Here is a 22,238-nt window from a genome sequence, read left to right on the forward strand (position 1 = left end):
TGTAAGCAACGCTGAATGTTAATCTTGTTCTCACAAAGTTATGAAATGGAGCATGTCGAATTTTCTCTGTAAAAGGAAAAAACAAAGCTCTTGGTTTGCACATTCACATCATCATACTGTGCTATGTTAGTATTCGTTAGATATATCTAGCCTTATAGAGTTAGTTTTGCCTACTAAAGCCTATCAGCCATTATAAAACAAACAAAATGTTTGGTAATATACTACGGTATTTTCTTGTATTAAGCTGTAGTGCTTCACATCATAGTGTGGACAAATGGCTATTTTTATCGGTAGGACTATTACTTCAGATCACTAATTTCATATTTCAGAAACTGATTCCTGTTGTATTAAATAGTTTGGAATGCTTAAATAAATATACCATGATAGCACAATACTCTTAAAGCCAGTTATTTGGTATAGGTCAGACTATCAGCTGGTGTAAATCAGCATAGTTCCATTGAGGCCAGTTTACACCAGCTAAGAATCTGGCTCTTTGGATTCCACAGTGAAGAGGAACTGTTCAACAACTATAAACATCTTTCTGAGTGATCACGTAGGGACAGATTCTGACATTCTTACTCTGATGTAATAGCACCTTACTTCTTAAAGAGTGCTGTGGAGTAGATCTCCAGCAGAGAAGAGCTTATATTCACTTGTGAATCACCTTTTTGCTTTCCCAAGGCTAGTGGCTGGATTGGCCCCCAGCATAGTTTAAAACAGCATAAGAGCATTCTGCCCCAATTCCTCCTTGCCCTTAACTGTCCCATACCTGGAGGAAGGAGGAGTGAAAGAGTCAGCTCTTCACCACTGGCTAATCCTCGGCCGTCCTTTTAAGGCAACTGTCTGGCTGATAGGTGCTACTGAGGAACTGGTGGATCTGGCTCACTGACTTCATTCATACACAGTGAGTAAGGTATATTCAACTTGAGCATCAGATTCAGACTTTGGCCCCACACATGGATATCCTTTAGAAGGCCCTTAGCTCCCCAACTCATGCAATGTAACAATTTGTTTAAACACTCTGGGCCTGATTTTCCAGAGCCTTTCCCCTGTGCCATCATTTACAAACGTGGATGTTACTTCCCCCATGTGCAAAGTGGATGTTACTACTACTGTCTGGATTTGATAGCGTTTCATATTCTCTTGGCACTGTTGAAAATGATCATTGTTAGTGCACAGACTGATACACTCTAGCTTCAGCCAATATATTAATTTGGCCAGAGAATCAAATTTTTTGCAAAATATAGCTGTGTTTACTCCACTCCACCTGAATGAATACTTGTGTGTCTGATATTTTAAGGGCTTTAGTTTTGTGGAAATATTTTGTCACAACAAATTATTTTTACAGGAGCATCCTTAATGAGCTGTGCACTTTCCAGACATTCAAAAAGAGACATAGCCTGAGAGCAGCGAAGGACAGAAAAATACAGACAGATCAGTAGATGGAGGTTAAAGCAAAGTGAAATAATAAATAGGAATTTTTATGCAAGTCAACTAAAGCCATAGTTGGGCTCTCGGGAGACTTAAGTATGATCAGGGTAGGGGCTTTGTGGATAAGTTCAGGGAGGTCTGTCTCCAAGCTATCATCTGGTGGGCCAAGATACCCTGACCAACAAAGAAAAGTGGGATTGGGGAGGAGAGTAGTTCTCTTTTCTCTATGGCAAGTCTACAGATTCCTGGGGAGGTAAGCCCCAGCCTGCATCCAGCTGTCCCCAAGCTCAGTATCTTTTTCTTCAACATATCTCCACTACTACAATGATCACCACCCCCCACAACACACCTTTCAAGATCTGTGGGTCCTACACATGCCTAACATGTGATATACCTCATCCAATGCACTAAATGCCCCAATAATAACCATGTGGGTGAAACCAGACAACCAATATGCTCTCGAATGAACTCACACAGGAAAATAATAAGACAAAAATAGCCTGTCACCTGTGGGTGAACACTTTTCACAAAGCAGTCACTCTATATCTGCTCTATTAGTCCCCATGCTCCAAGGAAACCTGCACAACACTTTCAGAAGATGAGCTGAGAGCTCAAATTCATAAGTTTGCTAGACGCTAAAAATCATGGTCTTAATAAAGACACTGGATTTATGGCTTATTACAACAATCTGTAATCCAGTAACCCTCCTTTTTGTCCTATGACTCCAAGGATGTTAAAGGCCACTTCACCTTGAATGGTCCCTTAGAATATGTGCTAACTTCTTATACTAAATTATCTGTTCCACCTTGTATTTAGCTGTGACACCCTAAGTTCCTTTTTCAAACCTGAAGAAGAGCTCTGTGTAGCTTAAAAGCATGTTCCTCTCACCAACAGAAGTTGGTCCAGTAAAAGATATTACCTCAACCACTTTGTCTATATTTTTCCCAGCATTGTTTGTATCTTCAGCTGCCTTTTTCTGGAGCTGTTTTTTCCCTGGGTAACTGCTTCATTCTTCCAGAAGGTTGCCTCATCTTTCTTTCATCTTCTCAGAATGAGCTGGTCTGGTTTATGTAGGCCCAGCCGTCTCTGAAAGATTGTTTAACTGGATTCAGGTGCTTTTTTTTTCTTCCTCCCCTTCCCCTGCAAATGACAGTTCATTCTGTTGCAAGATCATACAACGCACAGGGGCAGACCAAATGGAAGAAGCTTGCAGGTCGTTTGACTGGAATCTATCCTAATGTTTATGGACAATAATTTCTCATCTTTTGGTATGGTAACTTGCAATGTCTTAGAATAAAGATAACTAGAATGAGTGAGAATAGGTTTCCTTTCTCAAAATGTTACTTGTGAGATGACTGGCAGTTGGGAAAAAAAGCAGACTAACAACTTAATCTTTTGTACATTATATGATGTATTATGAGCTTTGAATGGAGTTTAGTTGGCAGGCAACAATGTAGACTTTGTCATTACTTAGAATTCAAGGCCCAAAGGCCTTTGAAACTAAAACGTAAATGCAAAGAAGATTAAAGGAAGTGGGATTTTTCAGTCAGTGGTTCTAATGAGAGGCATACTCAAGCTTGTCTCTCAGATGTAACTTGTTGGGAGGGATGTGTGGTATTTGTGGAAGAATGTGCTGGGGGGGGAGAGTTTTGCAGATTAGCTCTGAAGTTTTTCTTATCGAAAGGAGGGCTTAACAGTACAACATTTCGTCTTCGTTTGCCTTGTAATGTTGTAAAGTGCCCTCCCCAAATACTAGTATTAAAGTCATGTGCACTCATGTCAAAGAGAACCACAAGTTTGACCTAGTAATACTCTAGTCTGTAGAAATCTTTGTCTTATGCAGTGTCCCGTATTCCCATGTGAGCTCTTGAGCTTTGCAAAACTGCTTTGTTGTAGTTCTTAATGTGCTTGGCTACTCTCCCACATCATTAAAACTCTGCTTTTATACTTGAGTGATTACTTGTTCCAGCATCTGATGTTGGGGCAATGGAACAAAAACTGATGACAGAAATATGCTGCTTCACCAAAAGAAGACATTGTGGGTGTCCCAAGACACAGTACATCTCAGGAATTTCTTGTCTTTTTACTTAACAGTTAGGGAGAAATTCTGGAAATTCCCCAGGGAAGCAGAGAAGAGGAAAGGAGCAGAACTGTAGCTGCTGAGTTGAGATCCCATGAGTCATTCTGCCTACATGGGTACTTGCAGGCAGAATGGCTTAGGAGTGCCAGGGTACTGCACTCAGCAACAGCAATGCTTCAGAAGAGGGTAGCATGTGATTCCCACTGCCCTGCACCTGCTGCTGCTTGCAGTGAAACACGTAGGTAGGAGGCTTGAATCTTGATTGCGCTCACAACCCAAATGATTGCACACCTTTGGAGCCACGAAGCTCCACCAGGTAAACCCGCTGTACCCCTCATGCCTATAGGCAGAGAGGGAATGTTAGAAGCAGTCAGATATGTCAGTGATGTCTTATATGTACCTATTTAAACCAGTGGTTTCCAAACTTTGGTTCGCGACCCAGTACTGGGTCATGGAATGCAAGGCACTGGGTCGCCTTGCTCAGCACCCAGGGACCCTGGTGGCCAGCCAGTAAAAACTACTAGTCCCTACCTGTTCTGACACCGCGCTGCACTCTGGAAGCAGCCAGCAGCGGGTCCGGCTCCTAAGCAGGGGGGCCACAGGGCTCCACGTGCTGCCCCGCCCCGAGCACCAGCTCCTCACTCCCATTGCTTGGTTCCCAGCCAATGGGAGCTGGGGGTCGGTGCCTGCGGGCGAAAGCTGTGCGGAGCCGCTTGCGTACCTCCGCCTAGGAGCCGGACCTGCTGCTGGCTGCTTCCGGGGCACAGTGCAGTCCGTGGTGCCAGGACAGGTGGGAAGCCTGCTTCTGCACCCCTGCTGCACCGTTGACTGGGAGCCACTGGAGGTAAGGCCCCAATCCCCTGCCCCAGCCCTGAGCCCCCCCAAACCTGGAGCCCCCTCCTACACCCAAAACTCCTTATCCCCAGCCTCACCCCAGAGCTGCAGCCCCAGTCCAGAGCTCTGACCCCCCCTCCCGCACCCAAACCCCCAGCCCCAGCCCAGAGCCCCTCCCACACCCCAAATCCCTCATCCCCAGGTCATGGGCATCAACAATTTTCTTCAGCTGGGTCACCAGAAAAAAAGTTTGAACACCACTGATTTAAACTCTTCATGGTAGCTCCCTGCACCCTTCTACTGCAACTCTAGCATACTAGAGATGGGCAGAGAAAGATAATTCCATTCCACAGAGAATTCTGATATTCTTAAATTTGGTTTTGTCCCAGTTTGGGAAAATAACCCCAAATCCTGGAATTTCTCCATGAAAGGCAATGGAACCTTGATGCTGGGTCAGTCCCTCATGGGACCCGGGGACCCTCAGAGCCTGAAAGTGTGGGCTTCCAAGGAATCATAGGCTGCCAAAGACTCAGGCAGACAAGCTAGAAGGAAAACCTGCCTGGCAGGCCGGTTTCTGCCATAACCCAGCCTGGGTTCCATCAGAACTTAATTGAAATTAAACTGTCCCCATGGAACTTTTTGATTTTTGACAAATCAGCAAATTCTGATGAGAAAAATATTTAGCTGGTATATTTGCAACTGACTCTATTCATGACCACAATGCAGCCCGAAGGGAATATTTGAACCACTGACATTTTTCCTGTTACAAAACCCAAACTCCTACAGACGTTAATACCTCAGAAATATGAAATGTATTCTTTTCGAGAAAACCATGATAGAAAGGGGCATCGAAACATTGCAGTGTATTTGGCCTCAGTCTATTGCAACTGAATGCTTTACAACACATCTGGTTTATTAAAGCAGTGAAGATGCATTTAACTGTAAGTAGACAAAGAAACAATGTTCCTCATCCTCCCAGGTTTAATGACCATTTTTAAGGTATTTTCTAAGACTATTATTGATACTATCCTAAACAGTATTTTGGCTGAAGCTAAATTAAGTGGAAAAACAATATCCTCGAATTTACGCTCTGGGTTGATGGGGTCTGAATAATCAAATGTAATGTAATAGTGCTATGTGGTTGGTCTTCGTTTGTCTGGATTAGGATTATTGATAAAGCAACACACTTTTGTGAAAAAGCAGAAGGTTCTGAAGGATCCTAATGAAAAGAAAGGCGGCAATCTCTTCAGGACCTGCCTAAATCAGCAGCCGGTAATACTGTTAGCAGGATGGAAGCAGGGGGGGGGATGAAGTTGTTTCTTCAAGGGCACATGTGGTACTTAGTATATTTGCAGGCCTTCATGTCCTCTTTCAGATCTCATTTGGCAATATCAGCAAGCAACAAAGAAAGGAACAAACTTATGTTCTGCTCTGCTACTCTAAATCATTCCACGATTAACATGCCAGGCCAGTTTTTGTATTATTTCTTTCCTTTGCACTCAGTCAGTCATTGCTTTCCTATTTAATGATGTGTTGATTTAACACATCCCCTGTCACATCCTGGCACATATATGCAACAGTTCTAAATGCATAGTTACAACTATACCCAATAAGCATGCGCAGTTCCAGTTTTCAAAACATGTTTCCTCTGTTCTTTTTCTCCACTTAATTTTATACAAGGAAATGCCTTTGCCCCCGTGTATACTCCATCCAACCAGAAACACCAATCTTCTGATTAACTTCAGGAATCTCCTTTGTCTCTTTTAGGAATGTAACATTGCCATGTGATGCCACATTGATTAGGTTAAAGATAGGCATGAATCATGAAGTTCAGATCCTAATCCAGATCCAAACATCTCCCAAAGTTAAATGTTGTTCAAATGCAGGGTTTAGTTTGGGGCCGATCTCTGTTAGTTAAATGTATTACAGGATAATCTCATTTATTGCAAATCCACCTCTGGAAACGTTTCATTTCACCCAACCACATTAATAAACTGTTCACACTAGTTCCCTTTTTGTCACAGTGAAGATGGCTGCATTCCAGAGAGAATGTCACTGTCTGAAGACAAAGATCCTTTCCAGAATCTCATTTGACTCTTAGAATAAACATAGGTTTAGTTTCACATTACTGCGAATTGTAACACAATGTTTCCCTTTCTATCCAAATATATATGAGCAAAAGAAAGAAAAACATGTTTCCTCAGGCCTCTCTTTGAATTATTTGATTGGTTTTCTACTTCATTAGGTCAGATAATTTTGTTTTGCCTCTAATGACACACCACACATATACTTCCATTACAGGAAGCTTCAGCTGTAAGATATATTAATGGTTCTATGGCTTTGTAGCATGCTGTTAGGCTCTTTTTTTGTTGCTGTTGACCCAACCATGCTTCAAAGACGTTATTGTTCTTGACACAAATCCACAAAGGGACTTAGGGGCTGTAACGCTCAGCATTGCAGCATCAAGCTTTTAAATGCTTAGCCACCCAGTGGACTCCATGAACCCTGGATGAGGCGTGGGGAAAGAGAGTTGTCTAAGAATGGGATCCACCAAAGCCAGCACTTCAGATAGGGAGCAACCTAACACAGCCAATAGCAAATGCTGAGGAGAGGGATGTGTCCTCCTAAACCCGATCCCCATGCCTGAGAAATTAGGTACCTAAGTTTGAGCTGGAGGGAAGTGCCTATTTTCTCTTGAGATCCAGAGCCGTGGACCCTCTCCTGGAGTCTGGTGCCTAAGCTGTGTCTTGTAAGAACAGCAGAGACAATACTTAACTCCATACAAACTAGCTGGTTGGGGGGGGGGGAAAGAGGCAGCGGGGGGGGGGGGGGCTCCCTTAGAACCTTTATTCCAAAGGTAAGGCCACTCACCTGGGATGCTGGCACCCCAGTTCAATTCCCCCCTCTGCCTGATGAGGAGAAAGGATTTCAGTTTGGGTTTCCTACCTCCCCAGTGAGTGCCCTAGCCACAGGACTAATGGGTCAGTCTCAGTATCTCTCTGGCTCAGTGCATGTTTATTTATTAATGGAACAGCTTCAACAGGAGTTGAATATCCCATAGTTCCACCTCGGAATATCCCATAGTTCCACATCCTGGATGAGTGCCTTAACCATTGGGTTAAAGGCTATAAGAGAGTCCTACTCTATCACCTGCCCCCCACCAGCACATTTTGTCTGAAGTTAGGCATGCTCTGAGAACGCCTATTGGGTGAGGCCCCACAGGTGAGATAGGCAGGGCAACATCTAGTATACCTACTTGGAGGATCCTGCTGGGCCTTAGGCCTCACCCATCAGAACAAAGGCAGCAGTGCATATACCCAGAGGCAGAAACCCTAAGCACCTCAAGAACTTTAACAGCAGAAATGTAGTCAACTCCAGGGTTAGGTGGCACCCTACAGGGCTTTTGAGGATCATGGTGGATTTGGGCCTTTGTCTTCTTGTTTTTGTAATCCGAGGCTTGGGGACCGCAGTGCAAGGTTTAGCTGCATTTTTCTTAACATCAGCCCCTGGGTGCAGGCTAATGGTTTCATAACTTTACAGTTCTGTAAATGATTCCCAAGGATCTCAGAGCACTTCACAGGCATTAATGAATGAAGACTCAGACCTATGACGTAGTAAGCATTGTCCCCATTTTACATAGGCAGAAACAGGGCACAGACAATTTGAATGACTTATCCAGGGTCAAGCAGAAAGTCAGTGGCAGAGCCGGGAATGAAACCCACATTTCCTGACTTCCAGTTTAGACTGTGAGTCCCCTCTCATAGGGAACATCAAGGGTGGTATATGGTTAGCATTTCCACATATGCAGTATTAATATGGCTTGGCGGGAATTGATCAGCATTCACATCGCACTCCCCATTGGTACCTAGCCCAGACCAGGGAAGCTAATGATCCAACCAGCAGACCAAATTCAGTGATGAATCGTGGTCACATTTTACCTAAGGCACACTTAGAAATCCCACCAATGACATGGTCAAAGAGTTTATTAACAGTGAAATGTAAATAAAGTCTGATGCTAGTTTTGATGTGTATGCATAAGAAAGCTAGTACAAGGAAGGATATACAGGCTTGGATAAACTATGTCAGCTAACATCCTTTATGCCACAAGCATAAAGGCACCTGCCACAAAAATCTCAACACCATATGGAGTGGCTATGTGGCACATGTAACATGTGATCTGATGTGTCTGTATCTCATGATTTGTATAGCAGTGGCAAAAGCAGAGAGCAAATATACATACACTAGCTTGCTCCTAATGTCTTATGAAGAAATGAACACGTTGAAGGATCTAAAATTAAAACAAATCCATCCACATTGTCCTTGCAAATAGATCTTTGATAGGAAGAGTACTTGGAAATGTTTTTTCTCTTCCATTTCCTGAAATCACATGAAAATTCTGTACTGCATATGTTGAGTTTAGTGGGAGAAAAAGCAGTTTATCATTTCTAACAAAAAGATTTTGCTGAGGATAAAGACACTTGTAAAATTGTAATCAGCTACAAAAACTGATAGTTTGCAAATCAAGAGACCGCTGGGTGTAGAGAATAATTTTCCTTTGTTCCTATGCTCTGAAAAACATCAGCATAACTCACAATAATGTGTTCCTTGAATACAGTTTCCATAGGTAGTTGGATCTTCAGCTCAATTATGAGGATCCTCCAGGAGAATTTGCCAGCAGTGGAGACAAGTTTTGAACAATGCAATGTTTTGTTGTGTGGCATTTAACTGAAAAGAGAGAGGGCTGCAGATCCTTTTCATTTGCGAACTGAAAGAATTAAAACATCTGAGGAATGATTAATCTATTAATTAAAATAATCACTAAAGCACGTATATACTGTAGCAGCAATGTATTGCTTTGGGGCTTGATTTGGTCATCCTTATTCATAGCGACTTGCACCTTATTACTGTGAGCTCTTCTACAGAAATGAATGGGTCTACTCACAACGTAAGACGGCATGAGTAAGGATGGCAGAATCAGGCCCTTTGCAGACAAGTCTATTTAGCGAATCTCTCTATTGCATGAGTCCTGTTCCTTTACAACTTTGTTTAATATAATGGCATTTTTATGTTGCCTTTTGCTGTAGACATAGTATCATTTTGGAGATATATATTCACAAAGGGAAATGGCAAACTATAGTCCATATATTCCAAAGTCTTACGCTGATATCTTTGCCAGTTTAAGAACAAATGTGCTTATCTGGACAGTACTAATTTGTAGCAAGGACAATAGAAGTGCAGTCTGTAGTTTAGTGGTTATCATAAACCAGTTGCACATAATGACTTGCCTGTATAATGAATTAGGATGAGAAACGAGAAAGGCAATAAATGTTAAAATGGGGCCAGAGGAAGCAAGGTGTGGGGAAAAAGCAGGAGTAGATGCTCTCTCTTTTGAAGGTGAGAGAGTAATGTGATTCCCTTATTAACCATTCTGAGAAAGATGTGCAGCAGGCCATAATTTCAAATTAAGCCAGTTTTAGTGTAGTACATTGATTCAGTGCCTAGGATACCTAGTGGCTACATTTGGCAGTGTAAATTTGTTCTAGTCTCTGGTTGCTAATAAAGTACGTGAATGCCTTGAATCCAAGTAAGCAACGTGAAGAAATAGGAAGATCCAAGTAACCTCTGCTTTGTTCATTAGTACCCTGTTCATAGAGGGCTTGAACATGCACCCTTGAAGTCAGTGAGAGTTTTGTCATTAATTTAAATGGGAATTGGATAAATCCCAGAATGATGTAGTACAATAGAGTACAATGACACCTAACCAATCTACACAGCTTTTGTGAGTGGTAACTAGGTAATATTCAGAAAGTGCTATGAACGTGTTAAAGAATGATTGCTTGAGACAGCACCACTAGATTTAGGGTAAGATTTTCACATGCACCTCAGTGACTTAGGAGTTTAAGTCCCATTTTCAAAAGTGAATTAGGCCCAGATTTTTAAAGGTATCTCAGTGTTTCTTTGCTCAGCATTGCAACACTTAACTGACTTGGGAGAGAAAGTCTTGTTTTCAGAAGTGAGGTACTTAAGAGCTTAAATCCCGTTAACTTTCAGTGAAAATCAGGCTTCTAAAGGGCAGATTTTCAAAGGCATTTAGGCACCTGACAAAGAAGATTGGTGCCTAGTGAGCTTTTCAAAATGCTTGTGTGCCAATTGACAGGTGTCTAACTTACCTAGGTGCTTTTGAAAGTCCGACAAGGCAACTATCTGCATGGAGGCTAAATACCTTAGCAAATCTAGCCCTTAGGAATCAAAACAAGCCTCATTGACTGTCGTGGGACTTAGGCTTCTTAGATGCTTTTGAAAATGGGATTTAAGCTCCTAAATCACTTTGGCTCTTTCGAAAATGTTACCCTTTGTGTGTCTCCATGAAACAAACACTGCACTCCAGGTCTTCATAAAAGTTCAGTGAGGTGATTATGTATTTCACAGGTGGGCACACTGAATCAGAGAACTTTAAAGGGTTTGTTGAAAGCTATAGGGGGAATTGATATCAAGACTGGGGTTGCTGCTCAGGAGTTTCTGGCTTGCAGCCTACTGATGAGACCAGTAAGTCTCAGCTTTGTTAAGTAGTGTGCCTTCATCTAACCCTAAGGCTTTGCAGTAAACAAAAAAAATCCAGCAATTGCCATGCCAAAATAAAATCTGAAATCATCAGACATGCTTGGAGATCCCTATCACAACAGTGTCCTTTGAGCAGTCAAAAGTTAAAAGGCCCTTTGAGCAGGAAATGGGCTAAAAAAACCCAGGATAATTTATATTAGAAAATATGTATCTTTCCTATCCTATGGCTTGATCCTGCACCCACGGAAGTCAATGGGAGCTTTGCCATTGATTTTAATAGGTGGAGGATTAAGTCAAATGCCAATAAATCCATTTGTTTAGGAACTGCACCCTTCTAATGTTAATTGACTAAAACTAAGCTTGCTTTTTATAGTAGCCTCTACACACAGCTCTCTTGAAATATGAAATCTAAACAATCTGGTTTTTATACCTCTAGACAGACTATGATTAGTAGACTTGGCAGGGTCAGAAACTAAGCTTGTCAGTCTGGTTAAAAGTACTTGTGGTTTGTGTTACTTATTGCCATGGATGACAGGGCACTAATGGTGCACTGTGCTTTTTTTATGAATAGGAAATAAAATGAATCTAAATATCCAATGCATAGGTAGACTCTAAAAACATTCCTTTGTTGTAAATTCTGGAGTGGTTTTTTTCTTCATTGCCTCTAGTCACTTGAACAGTCTTTTTCAAATCCATAAAATCAGACTTGAAGCCTTGCTTTCATGTCTGACTCCATTGAAAAGATTACTCAGAGGTGATAACTCAATACCTATTTTAGGTACCCAGTAGGCAAGGGAAAGAGAATGAAATCTTCTCTCACTAGTTATGCTCATCAAAAAGAAGCTTTAAGGAGCATGTTGTTGAACTTAATTACTAGAACTACCCCAAGACAGATATCAAGCACCCTAGCAAGCCGTAGATAAGGTTCATTTGGTGGTGTTTTCTTCTATACCAGCTGTTAGATGAAGGTACTTTTATCATCCTGGGGCCTATGCATCCTACAGAATTGCGAGTCTTTAAACTGTTACTTCATTGACTCCCAAAATTTCCTAACTGAAAAACTAAATAATTAAAAACTTAAAAACACTTATGAAATTATTGTAAAATATTTAAACATACCAGAGTAGATAGTGAAGAAATGGTTAATGGGTAATACTAAGGTTTGTTGAATTGAGCAATGATCGCAACATGACTCAAAATCAATTAACTTGTTTGAAATTGTAATATAATTAGTAGTACTTCCAATCAGTACACAAATGCTTCCTGCAAGAGACTGTCAGTTTTTGGATACCTTCCAACTTAATCAATAATTTATAAATAGCCTACTTGCTCAGAATCTTATGTAGTAAACATTTAAGCAATTTTATTTTAATTCATTCTTAATAATTAAAAATATTGAATAGTTGGGTGCCTTTTGTTGAATAAGTGCAGGCAGAGAATCCAATTCTGCTCCCACCAATTTCAGGGCAATGTTTCCAGTTTATGTTAGAGAGCAAGATCGTTAGGCCCTGAGCCAGCAAAGCATTTCAGCACATGCTTAACTTTAAGCACATGAGTAATCCCCTTAGGTCCCAATGCGACTCTCATTGAAGCTGATGGGAGTCTTTCCAATAACTTCAGTCGGAGTTGGTTTAAGGCCTTAGTGAACAAAAAAATCAAAGGTGATTTGACTACAAAATCAGATTCAAGGATAACCTCCTGAAGTTAATTTTGGAGCATTTTTGTTTTGATTCAGTCAACAGAATACAGTAATGATTTTTCTACACTGCAACCTTAACTCTAGTTTACAATGGAAAAGAGAATGTTGTTTATTTCACAATCCTTTGGATCAGGCTTTTTCTACAACAGAGATCGAAGTCAGTGGATTACAAAGCACAAAGAGAAATGATAATTGACAGGTTAGTTTAAAATCACCAATTCCTTATTTCCACAGTGCCACCAGTGATTCGTGTATATCCCGAAACTCAGGCACAGGAACCTGGCGTATCCGCAAGTCTCAAATGTCACGCTGAAGGCATTCCTAATCCCAGAATTACCTGGCTAAAAAATGGCATTGATATCATGCCAAAATTATCCAAACAACTAACACTCCTAGGTAAGGACAGAATTCTGGCTAATTTATGTACTGTTAAAAAAAAAGGAATTAAATGGTTTATGTTGTACCTAAAAATAGATGTTCTTTTTCTTTTGCTGTCACAAAAGTATGAAAATTATGTTCCATGACCTCTGTTCTTTTTTTCTATCTCTTTCTCCAGTGACTTTTCCATAAAGTACAATGTTGCTTGGTATAAACAATAACAGCATTCTATTAAAACACAGTGTACCCGATTCTCCACTGCTTCGCTCATGGTTTAAATCAGGGACAATCAGAAAGGCAATATATTACATTCACTTTGTACAGGTGTAAATGACTACACAAGATGCAAGTCTATTGAGAATCAGGCTCAGACTCATGTATCTCCCTTTTCAGATTAACATCTGCAAATGAAATTATTTCTCATTGCTAATTTTAGACCCCCATTTTCAAAAGCTAACAGGGAGCAGGATCATGTGTAAATTGTACTTGCAATACAAATATAAGGAAACGAGACCTCACCTAACACACGGTTAAAAGGGTATTTTAAATGATAGTGCATTATAGGAGAACTACACAATAGGTGGGATTGTGTAGAAAACATTCACACCCTCTGCTAAAATGGTGAAAAATCAGCTTTTCATTGGTTTGATGAAAAAAATGTGTAGTATTTGTATGATTTTGTGCACCAAAAAAAAGGGGGAATTTTACAAATTTTTACTCGAGGCAAATAAGTGAGATGTTGCATTCTGTTTGGGTGTGGAATTTCACTTTATTTCTTTGTGGTAAGTCTGTATTTGACACTAGGAAAAGAAAACACTTCCATCCTCTAGCAATCCACAAACTCCTCAAAATCTCAGTTTAAACATGGAAAATATTCAGAGGTAAAAACTTGTCACTTTGCAAGCCTGTAATGACAAGCCTCTTTAGGAAGCTAGGGCATTTGAACAGCTGTGTTATCACAGTGAGGAACAGTTTATGGATGTCTTCGTTGCAGCAAATGGAAGTGAACTTCATATCAGTAGTGTTCGATATGAAGACACCGGTGCCTATACATGCATTGCTAAAAATGAAGTGGGAGTGGATGAGGACATATCGTCTCTCTTCATCGAAGATTCAGCCAGGAAGACTCGTAAGCTTAATTTTTCCTTTATCTTTTCAGGAACCCACTGTTTCTTTTTGTTCTAATGCTATGTGGTTTATCTGAAGTTATCATTTCCCCTCTTTAGTTTTAATCACTGTGTACCTGAACACGTTCAATGGAAATGTTGCCTTAGTAAGGATTTACAGGAAGAGGCCTAACCTGAATGTAATCTGCTTTGTGTTCTTTAGTCCACTAAAATAAGCATCACATATTTGCAATTACAACTTGGTCCTGGAATCAGTCCACACAATCTGTGGAACTCCCATTGAAGCTAGGGTGAATTCTGCCCACATAGCGATTACAGAATCAGGCTCTATTTTGAGAAGATATCACATGAGGTATGATAGACGACTTACTGTATCACATCATCGAGGGTCTTTTGTGTGTTAGGGTTGTGTTGAGATATAAGCATAGATAGCTTTACTAAAGTAACACATTGCTAATATTTTTGGCTGTAAAAGACTACAACCCAGAGATTTCTGCTAACGATTGCCTGATTTTAAAAATGAAATTTCATTGTTCTGTTTGTACAGACTTTTCCTTTTTCAAGACAATTAATACTCAAAATAGCCAAATATTGGATGCCTAGAATAGTGATCTGTGAAACTGTTTTAACTTTAAGGGATGTCATCAGTTCAGATTGCTTGAATTTTTTCGTGTACCTGTATCACATTGAAAAGAAGCAAAACAGGTTTTAAAATATTAAGATTATTTTCCATAACAAAGACAAATATTTTGCCATCCAAATCTTAGCCACTGTCTTCGGGTAGAGTGCAGCAGTGTTATATTAGCACTACCCAACATGAAAGTGCAATATCGGAAGAGCTGATTGGTTGCCACTTTGGAGTAATTCTCCAGAGTGCTTCTGCAAATGACGCTTCTAAAGGTTCTGCAGATTGTACAGGTGTGGGCTGCTTGGGTCACCTCCCAAAAATACACCACATTCTGAATTAGATGTTAACAATAGATACACACACTCATGGCAATACTTGGTTCATTTAGTAGAATTGTGTATTCTTGCAAATATCAGTCACTTTCACTTGAACCTTTGGGCAAGGGAAATTATATCCTGGTGAGAAATAATTTGAAATATTACAAACTGAAATTCAATTAATATACCTAAGGATGTTGTTTGAATCCTAACTGTTGTTGCATAACATTTCCAGGGGAAATACTGGAAAGCATTTTGTTGGTATAACTATCTCTTCTAGGCTTCAAAAAGATGTTATACTTGCTTAATGAAAATGTACAGGAAATCACTGTCTGTACCATACCTACAATTACATTCAGGAGAACATTCTGTACATCAAGGCTTGATCCTACAGTCTTGGTGCAGGCAAAACTCGCATTCATTGTAATGGGAATTTTACCAGTGCAAGGACTGCAGGACTCTCCCACAAGGAGAAGTTTGACTTTGGAAATGTCTATTTTTCCTGATGTTTTATTCAAATTAAATACTTTGCCTGGATGAATGCGATGAAGTTTTCACAAATTAAACAGTTCACTTAAAATCAGAGTATTAATTCTGTTAACTGCTACAATGAAAATTTTGACATTGTATGTTTTTTTTCTTTTCTTGATTATTTTCTGGCTTTCCCAATTTTCTGATGCTGCAGTTGCAAACATACTGTGGCGAGAGGAAGGTACTGCAGTACAGTTGTTTTGTTGTAGTGATAATGTGCTTGTCTGCTTCAATAATTCCATAATGGGCCATTCTCCACTGACTTGCCACTAACTTTATCGGCTCTCACGGTTGTCCGATTAAGCTTCATATAATATATATCACTTCCGTGATCTAAATCCTGGACATAATCCCTTTGATTTTTTTCCCCTATAAAATAATAGGTGGTCATGATACATTTGAAATTCTTGATTTGGCAGAAACAATCACTAATGCAATTTAATGTCAGATTCTTAGCAAATATCAATAGCTTAACAGAATTTCCACAACAACTATGATCTCAATTGACTGCAAATGAACAAATGTAAGATATAAATTCAGTATGTTCCATTTTTAAACATGTGGTTCACGCTGTTCTAGGCCTGTTCTTTACTAGTGCAGCATGTACAACTGTTTATGTAAACCACACACCCCCACTGCTTGTGTTCATATGTGTTGGGTGAAACCATAGTTATTGCTCCCTCCAATCCTTTAAAGATATGCGGGGCACAGGATGCCTCATTTCTTCTTGTTTTAATTGGCAATTAAGAACTCTAATCTGATCAGATTTATAGTGTGTCCTGCACAAGGTCAAAATTTCTGTAACTTGAAGGCTAAGTTAGAGGAAAAAAGCATCCTAAGTAGCTAATGGACTCAAACTCCTTTAGGAGACACTTGTGGCCAATATTTGATTTGATTTTGTGTGTGCATGTACTGTAGTTATGTGCAAAAATGGGTATTAATATATCTACATACTGATTTGCATATGCTATGGCAGTTAATGAATATGCAAAAGTATCTAAACAGTTGTGCCCCAACTGGATATTTTACAGTTTATCCACTTGCATATGTAGTTATGGCAACTGCATGCACAAATGTGGACATTTGGCTCTGTGCACTTTTTGGATCTTGCATGGATCTTGCATATGTGCACTGGAAAAATTGGCCCCTGGACTATAAAACACCTGCTAAAAAGATGTGAATGGTGGTTTTTTTTTAAAGTCCAGTCACAAGCTGGCGTTGCATTGGGTGCAGGCTTAATTTGTGCAGCTTCCACACAAGGAAGCCTAGATCATACTAAGCTACTAGCATTATGGGTCAAGACTTCACCAGTGAATACATTGTACTTGAGCAATTTCCTTAATGTATCTGGCACAAGCATCCTTTCCTTCTGCTATCAGGCAAAGCATATATTTCCATCCTACCAGCTGAGAGTACGAGGACCATTTCACACCCGGTCCTCTACATATGCAAAGAGAGGATCTTACTGCTTCACTTGGCTTAGGGCTTTTTGTTTTGCTTTGGCTTTGCGCTCAGGATTTTAGAGGCATAAGGAGAGTGACAGTTTTCAGTGACCTGTGAACACCCAGAGAGTATCCACTGTCCCATTCTCTCCAGTAGCGCTGATGGCATATGTGTAAAAGCATTAGGTTTTGGGTCATTAGAAGTGGCAGGATCACTAACTTGAGCAGATTGTCCTGAGACAGTTGTTCCCTATTCCCAACTCAGCACCAGCTACTGTGTAATACACAATGATGGAGATTGTTTCTCCACTGCTGAGCTTCATGTAAATTGCACTGTGGGCATTTAGATTTGCTCTATTCCAGTGTTTAGTTTGCTCAGATCTGAAATTGCTGTTGAATTAAATCAGTCAAGCGTCACCTATGTAATGGTGCATGGTTTTTATATACTGTGTATCCCATGTTCTACCTTAAAGATCCTCGAGGGGAGGGGACGAGATAACTTTACATGGAATAAGCAGACAGAAAAGTGTAGGAATAAAGGAATTAAAGGAATACGTAAAGTTGAATAATAGTTCTACTAAATACAGTGTAGTTACTGTAAACTGATCAGAATCAAACCTGCACGTTTCTAAATTAAATTCTGAATTTTAGAGGGAGCAGCAGTGCTCGTGATAGCAGATTTACTATCAATGTTCCTGAAATAACTGTGTGTGTAGAATACGATTATATAAATCTTTCCCTCCATATTAGAAATTAAGTTGTAAAATATTCAATCTGCAAATTCATTGTAGAGAAAGGAGCTAATTTAGTGAGATAAAACTTGGCAAAGAGAAAAGGCTGGATGAGAAAGAGGGCTTTTTGGTTTTTTTTTTTACATTTAATTTTACTTATTTTTCCTCGCTGTTAAATTTAAAGCTAGTGATTTAATAAACATTATTAACCAAAAGGATGGGTACAGCTGAATCCATTAAGGCAGTGGTTCTCAACTGTGGTCCACTGCTTGTTCAGGGAAAGCCCCTGGCGCACCAGGCCGGTTTGTTTACCTGCCGCGTCCACAGGTTCGGCCCATCGCAGCTCCCACTGGCTGCGGTTCACCGCTCCAGGCTAATGGGGGCTGAGGAAAGCAGCGCGGCCAAGGGACGTGCTGGCCGCCCTTCCCGCAGCCCCCATTGGCCGGGCACAGCCGAACCTGCGGACGCGGCAGGTAAACAAACCGGCCCGGCGCTCCAGGGGCTTTCCCTGAACAAGCTGAGAACCGCTGCATTAAGGTGATCAAATTTTCATGTTGTCATATTACAATAAATTAGATATTGCAGTAAACTAATGATGTGAGTTAATGACTGTATGTTGTGCTGCATGAAGCAAGCTTTTTGCTTTAAATCAGAGTGAAAATAATTACAGTTGATCATTGAAAGAGGGCTATATTTTCAAAAGTTTTCATGTACACAACTATAACCCAGGAAATGAGTGCACACAGCATTCTCAGCCAGTTTCACATAGAATTGAAAATATATGCAATAATTAATGCTTTTATGTGCATATATCTTGTACAGTGAAAATAGTGGATGGAAGAGTGGGTGGCTCAGATACAGAATTAATCGTCACACTATTTTCAAAGCTGGAATACTTTTCATTATGTCTGGGGCAAGGGAGGACAGGGAGAGCACACAAATAATCATCAGTATTATAGATGTATATAAATTTAAACACGAAAACCTTGTATTACCAGTTTAGCTATTTAAATGCTTCAATCAGTTTGGATTAGAATGAGGAAAACCATTACATGGATTGCCCTATTGACACCCATTGGACCATTCCTGTGTAAACCAGTCAGGATTGAGGTGCACGTTTTTGATATGACAATCAAACTCCAAGGGTTAACTAGTGAAAAGTAACTTTTGTGTTCAAAAGATGGATTGAAAATTACTGACCATAAGGGCATTTTAATTTAATATCCTGTAAACCTCAAAAAGAGTGTTATCTTCAACAAACATCTTAATGTTTTAAATAGTGCCTGCTCCTGCTTCCATTGAAGTTAGACACAGAACTCACACTGACTTTAGTGGAAGTAGATTCAGGATCATCATGTTAAAACATTGCAAGATAATTAAAGTAAATTGGAAGAGTAACTCCAAATCTGCACAGAACTGAAGGCATTATCAAGCAGTGTTTTTGCTATTAAGGACTACTAAAAGCTGAAATGCGCATTCATATTCTTAACCAAATCATCAAATAAAATAACACTAATAATGTGCATGCAGATAATAACATGTATCTATCACAATTGTCATAATTTCTTGCATGACTGTTTTCACTTTTTAAAATGAAACTTTTATTTTACATATGAAAATTCGTTCACTCATTGCACAAAGGGCCAAATTCTGCTCTCCAATACATACACTCAGTTCCCATTCAAATAAGTGGGAGCTATGTGCATGCAGTGAGGGTAGATTTTTGGCTATAATGGCTGGGCAAAATGACCTGGTAATGTACTTCTGGAAAATTAGCCCTTAGCACCTACCAAGCTACTTAGTCCTTAGGCAGAGCCTGAGTAGAAATTCAACATTTACGCTTTTTTCAGAATGCATGGTCCCTCACTGTGGCATCACCTTCAAGGATCACAGCTCCTGTATCCGCTTGATGCCTTAACTGGGGTATTTCTGTGGTATGGTTCAGAGGCTAATCTTAAAGCATCAGATTCTCAGTGCAGCAACAAACCTATCAAAAGCTAAAAAGTCTCTCTACATGCAGTTGTACTCTGAAGCCAGATATTTCACACCAAGATAGTTTAGATTTAAGGAACACCCTCCCATGCTGAAATTTCATTTAAATAAATACAGCAAATATTTTATGAAATTTGCTAAAACTGTGTTAGTCCCAATCATACGTAGTTCTTGCTGTAAAAATCTCCTATGATGATTCAGGCGCCAATCCTGGAAGCACTTAACGCATGTGGAGTAACGCTTTAGATGTGAGTAGTCCTAATAGGATTTATAGATGCTAATCTAAGGAGAACCTAGTCCCAGTAGTGTGGAGTTGCTCATGTTTCTAAGTGTTTGCAGGATCAGGACCTTATTTTCTATGGAGCAAATTGTATTAAGGACAAAATTCTATATCACCAGTGCCATGGAAGTTTGGCAGATAAGTACACTATCAACATTATCTGAGATAACAAAGGCCATTGGAAGAATTTATTTAGCGGGTGGTATAAAAATTTAAAGAGTGTTGGGATCTTTCTGAGTATAGTGTTTGAAAAGATTCCCTAATCCATTTTCTAAGATATTATTTACTGCATTTGCATGTAGCTGAAGAAGAATCAAACTATCAGTGTTGTAGGGCATTTCTGCTAAACAGAAATATGAAATTATAATCTTACACCAGAAATCCACTGAGAAGGAGCCAGTTTTTCCAAAGCTCCTGGAATGCCCCAGTTTTGATAGATGAGTGCTATTGCAATGCTGAAATATTCCACATTTGTGAATTACAGTTTGCAAAATTTCAAAAATGTATTTGTTTTGGTGGCTATTTTTGGTTCACGCAGATGGTTTTAGAATACAGGATGGATTTTTTTAAATGTATTTCATGAAATAATCAAGCAATGCTTTTATTCATCTTTACAATTTGCAAATTGCAAAAGGTCAAATTAATTGTAACTGTGTGACTTTGAGGGGTTATTTTTTTTGTGTGTTTTTAGCTGACAGTTCCTTTTTGGTTGCATATCAGTTAGCAAGCTATTTCCAGTGTAAATGGAAAGAGAAAAAAAGTCATGATTTGGCAAGGTTAGAATGTCACACACATTCAAATTCTGACACAGATATAATCATGGAAGACCTCAAGATATTTCCCTAACTTTGTCACTGCTGCCACCAAAGCAATGTGTTTTTGAACATGTCTGTATCTCCTTCCTCACACCTTGAAGCCCTTGTTATGACATGAAGTTTGATTTTTGTGAATGCACCAACTGCATCCAAATTACCAGTTTTTCTGGAAAGTGATTTTTTTGTTGTTCTTCCAAAAATAAAAGTCTAGAAATGTGGTTTTGTTGTTGTTGTTTTAAATTCTGCTTATTTCGCTTTTTTTTTCTTAAAGGCCTAAGTGTGGGAAATATGTTTTATGTCTTTTCCAATGATGGGATCACAATCATTCAGCCAAACAAATGTGAGATCCGAAGACATATCAAACCCAGTGAGAGGATTTTTACAAGTTATGTAAGTTTTTGTTTTGATTTTTTGTAATAAAGTATCCAAGTCATCTGTCAGCTTGTGCTCCCTAGATCTTGTGAAGAGAATATACAGTATGAGGAAAATGTTACATTTTCAAAGTGTCCAGTTGAGGATGTGCAAGGCGGGGATTTGTGGCCATGCAAAAGGTGAAGGAAGTTTATCCTTGGAATCACAGAGTGTCTCGGGCCTGGCTTGCCAATATCCAACACCTTGGGTAGTCATTTCCAACTGTGCCAAGTGGATATAAAATGCTACCAAATCAGAACTGGGCCACAAAGCAACTAGGTCTCCCCAGCTGAGGGCTGCCCCATGGTGGCCCCCGCTAATGTAATTCTGGTGTAAGTGGCCTTTACTCCTTCCTTCCCCACCCCACCACTCTACAGCCTCTGAGTGCAGGTGGCGAGGGAGTGTTGGTGGCAGGACAGGGCATGCAACTGGAATAGTACTGTGTTCTGTGTATTCTTAGCTGGCAGATGACCACTTGAGATATGGCTCAGGAATCAGGGAGGCACAACTAGCTGCTTTGCAATCCCTGTCACAGCTGCACCCAGGAAATACTGAGCTTTGGACCTAAATCTATGCAAGGGTTGGTACTTCCACAGTACTCGTTCTATACAGTTTAGAGATTTTCAGTTAGCAGTGTCTGTTCAGCTCATGCCAATTGCCGAAGCTATATAGGGGTGCGCAGCTGAACCAGCATCAGTTCCTTCTCAGACACCTCAGCCTGAGATAGAACTCTACCATGTCTACCTTGAGCATGCCTTGGCTTTTGTAATATTTCTAAAGTGGTTAGATAGTTTTTATAGTTAGTTAGATAAATAGTGAGAGGATTGTTTTACTCCTTTTCTCTTTAGGGAGACTTATTTTTTCCTGGTAGGGCATGCCTGGCTTGCCAGTTTTCACACTTTGTCTCTCCTGCCAAGAGACAATACCTGTGACAGCCACACTTAAGTGTGTTCATTGCTTGCAGGAGTCCCACATCTCCCA

The 22,238-nt window shown here is 40.1% G+C and overlaps 1 protein-coding gene across 6 annotated transcripts in view; it reads left to right on the top strand.

Moving 5' to 3' along the window:
• Positions 1-22,238, top strand: part of FSTL4 (follistatin like 4) — a 671,384-nt gene that overhangs the window by 627,262 nt on the left and 21,884 nt on the right. For 5 of the 6 annotated variants that reach the window (XM_074960459.1, XM_074960458.1, XM_074960457.1 and 2 more), the window contains 4 exons: positions 12,840-13,001; positions 13,978-14,112; positions 15,741-15,767; positions 21,118-21,236. In XM_074960459.1, the coding sequence (XP_074816560.1) occupies positions 12,840-13,001; positions 13,978-14,112; positions 15,741-15,767; positions 21,118-21,236 (443 nt within the window). The remainder of the gene's footprint in view (positions 1-12,839; positions 13,002-13,977; positions 14,113-15,740; positions 15,768-21,117; positions 21,237-22,238) is intronic. The other variant, XM_074960461.1, reaches the window with a different exon arrangement.

Source organism: Natator depressus, chromosome 8 (assembly GCF_965152275.1).
Source record: "Natator depressus isolate rNatDep1 chromosome 8, rNatDep2.hap1, whole genome shotgun sequence".
In the NCBI taxonomy this organism is placed as follows: domain Eukaryota; kingdom Metazoa; phylum Chordata; order Testudines; family Cheloniidae; genus Natator; species Natator depressus.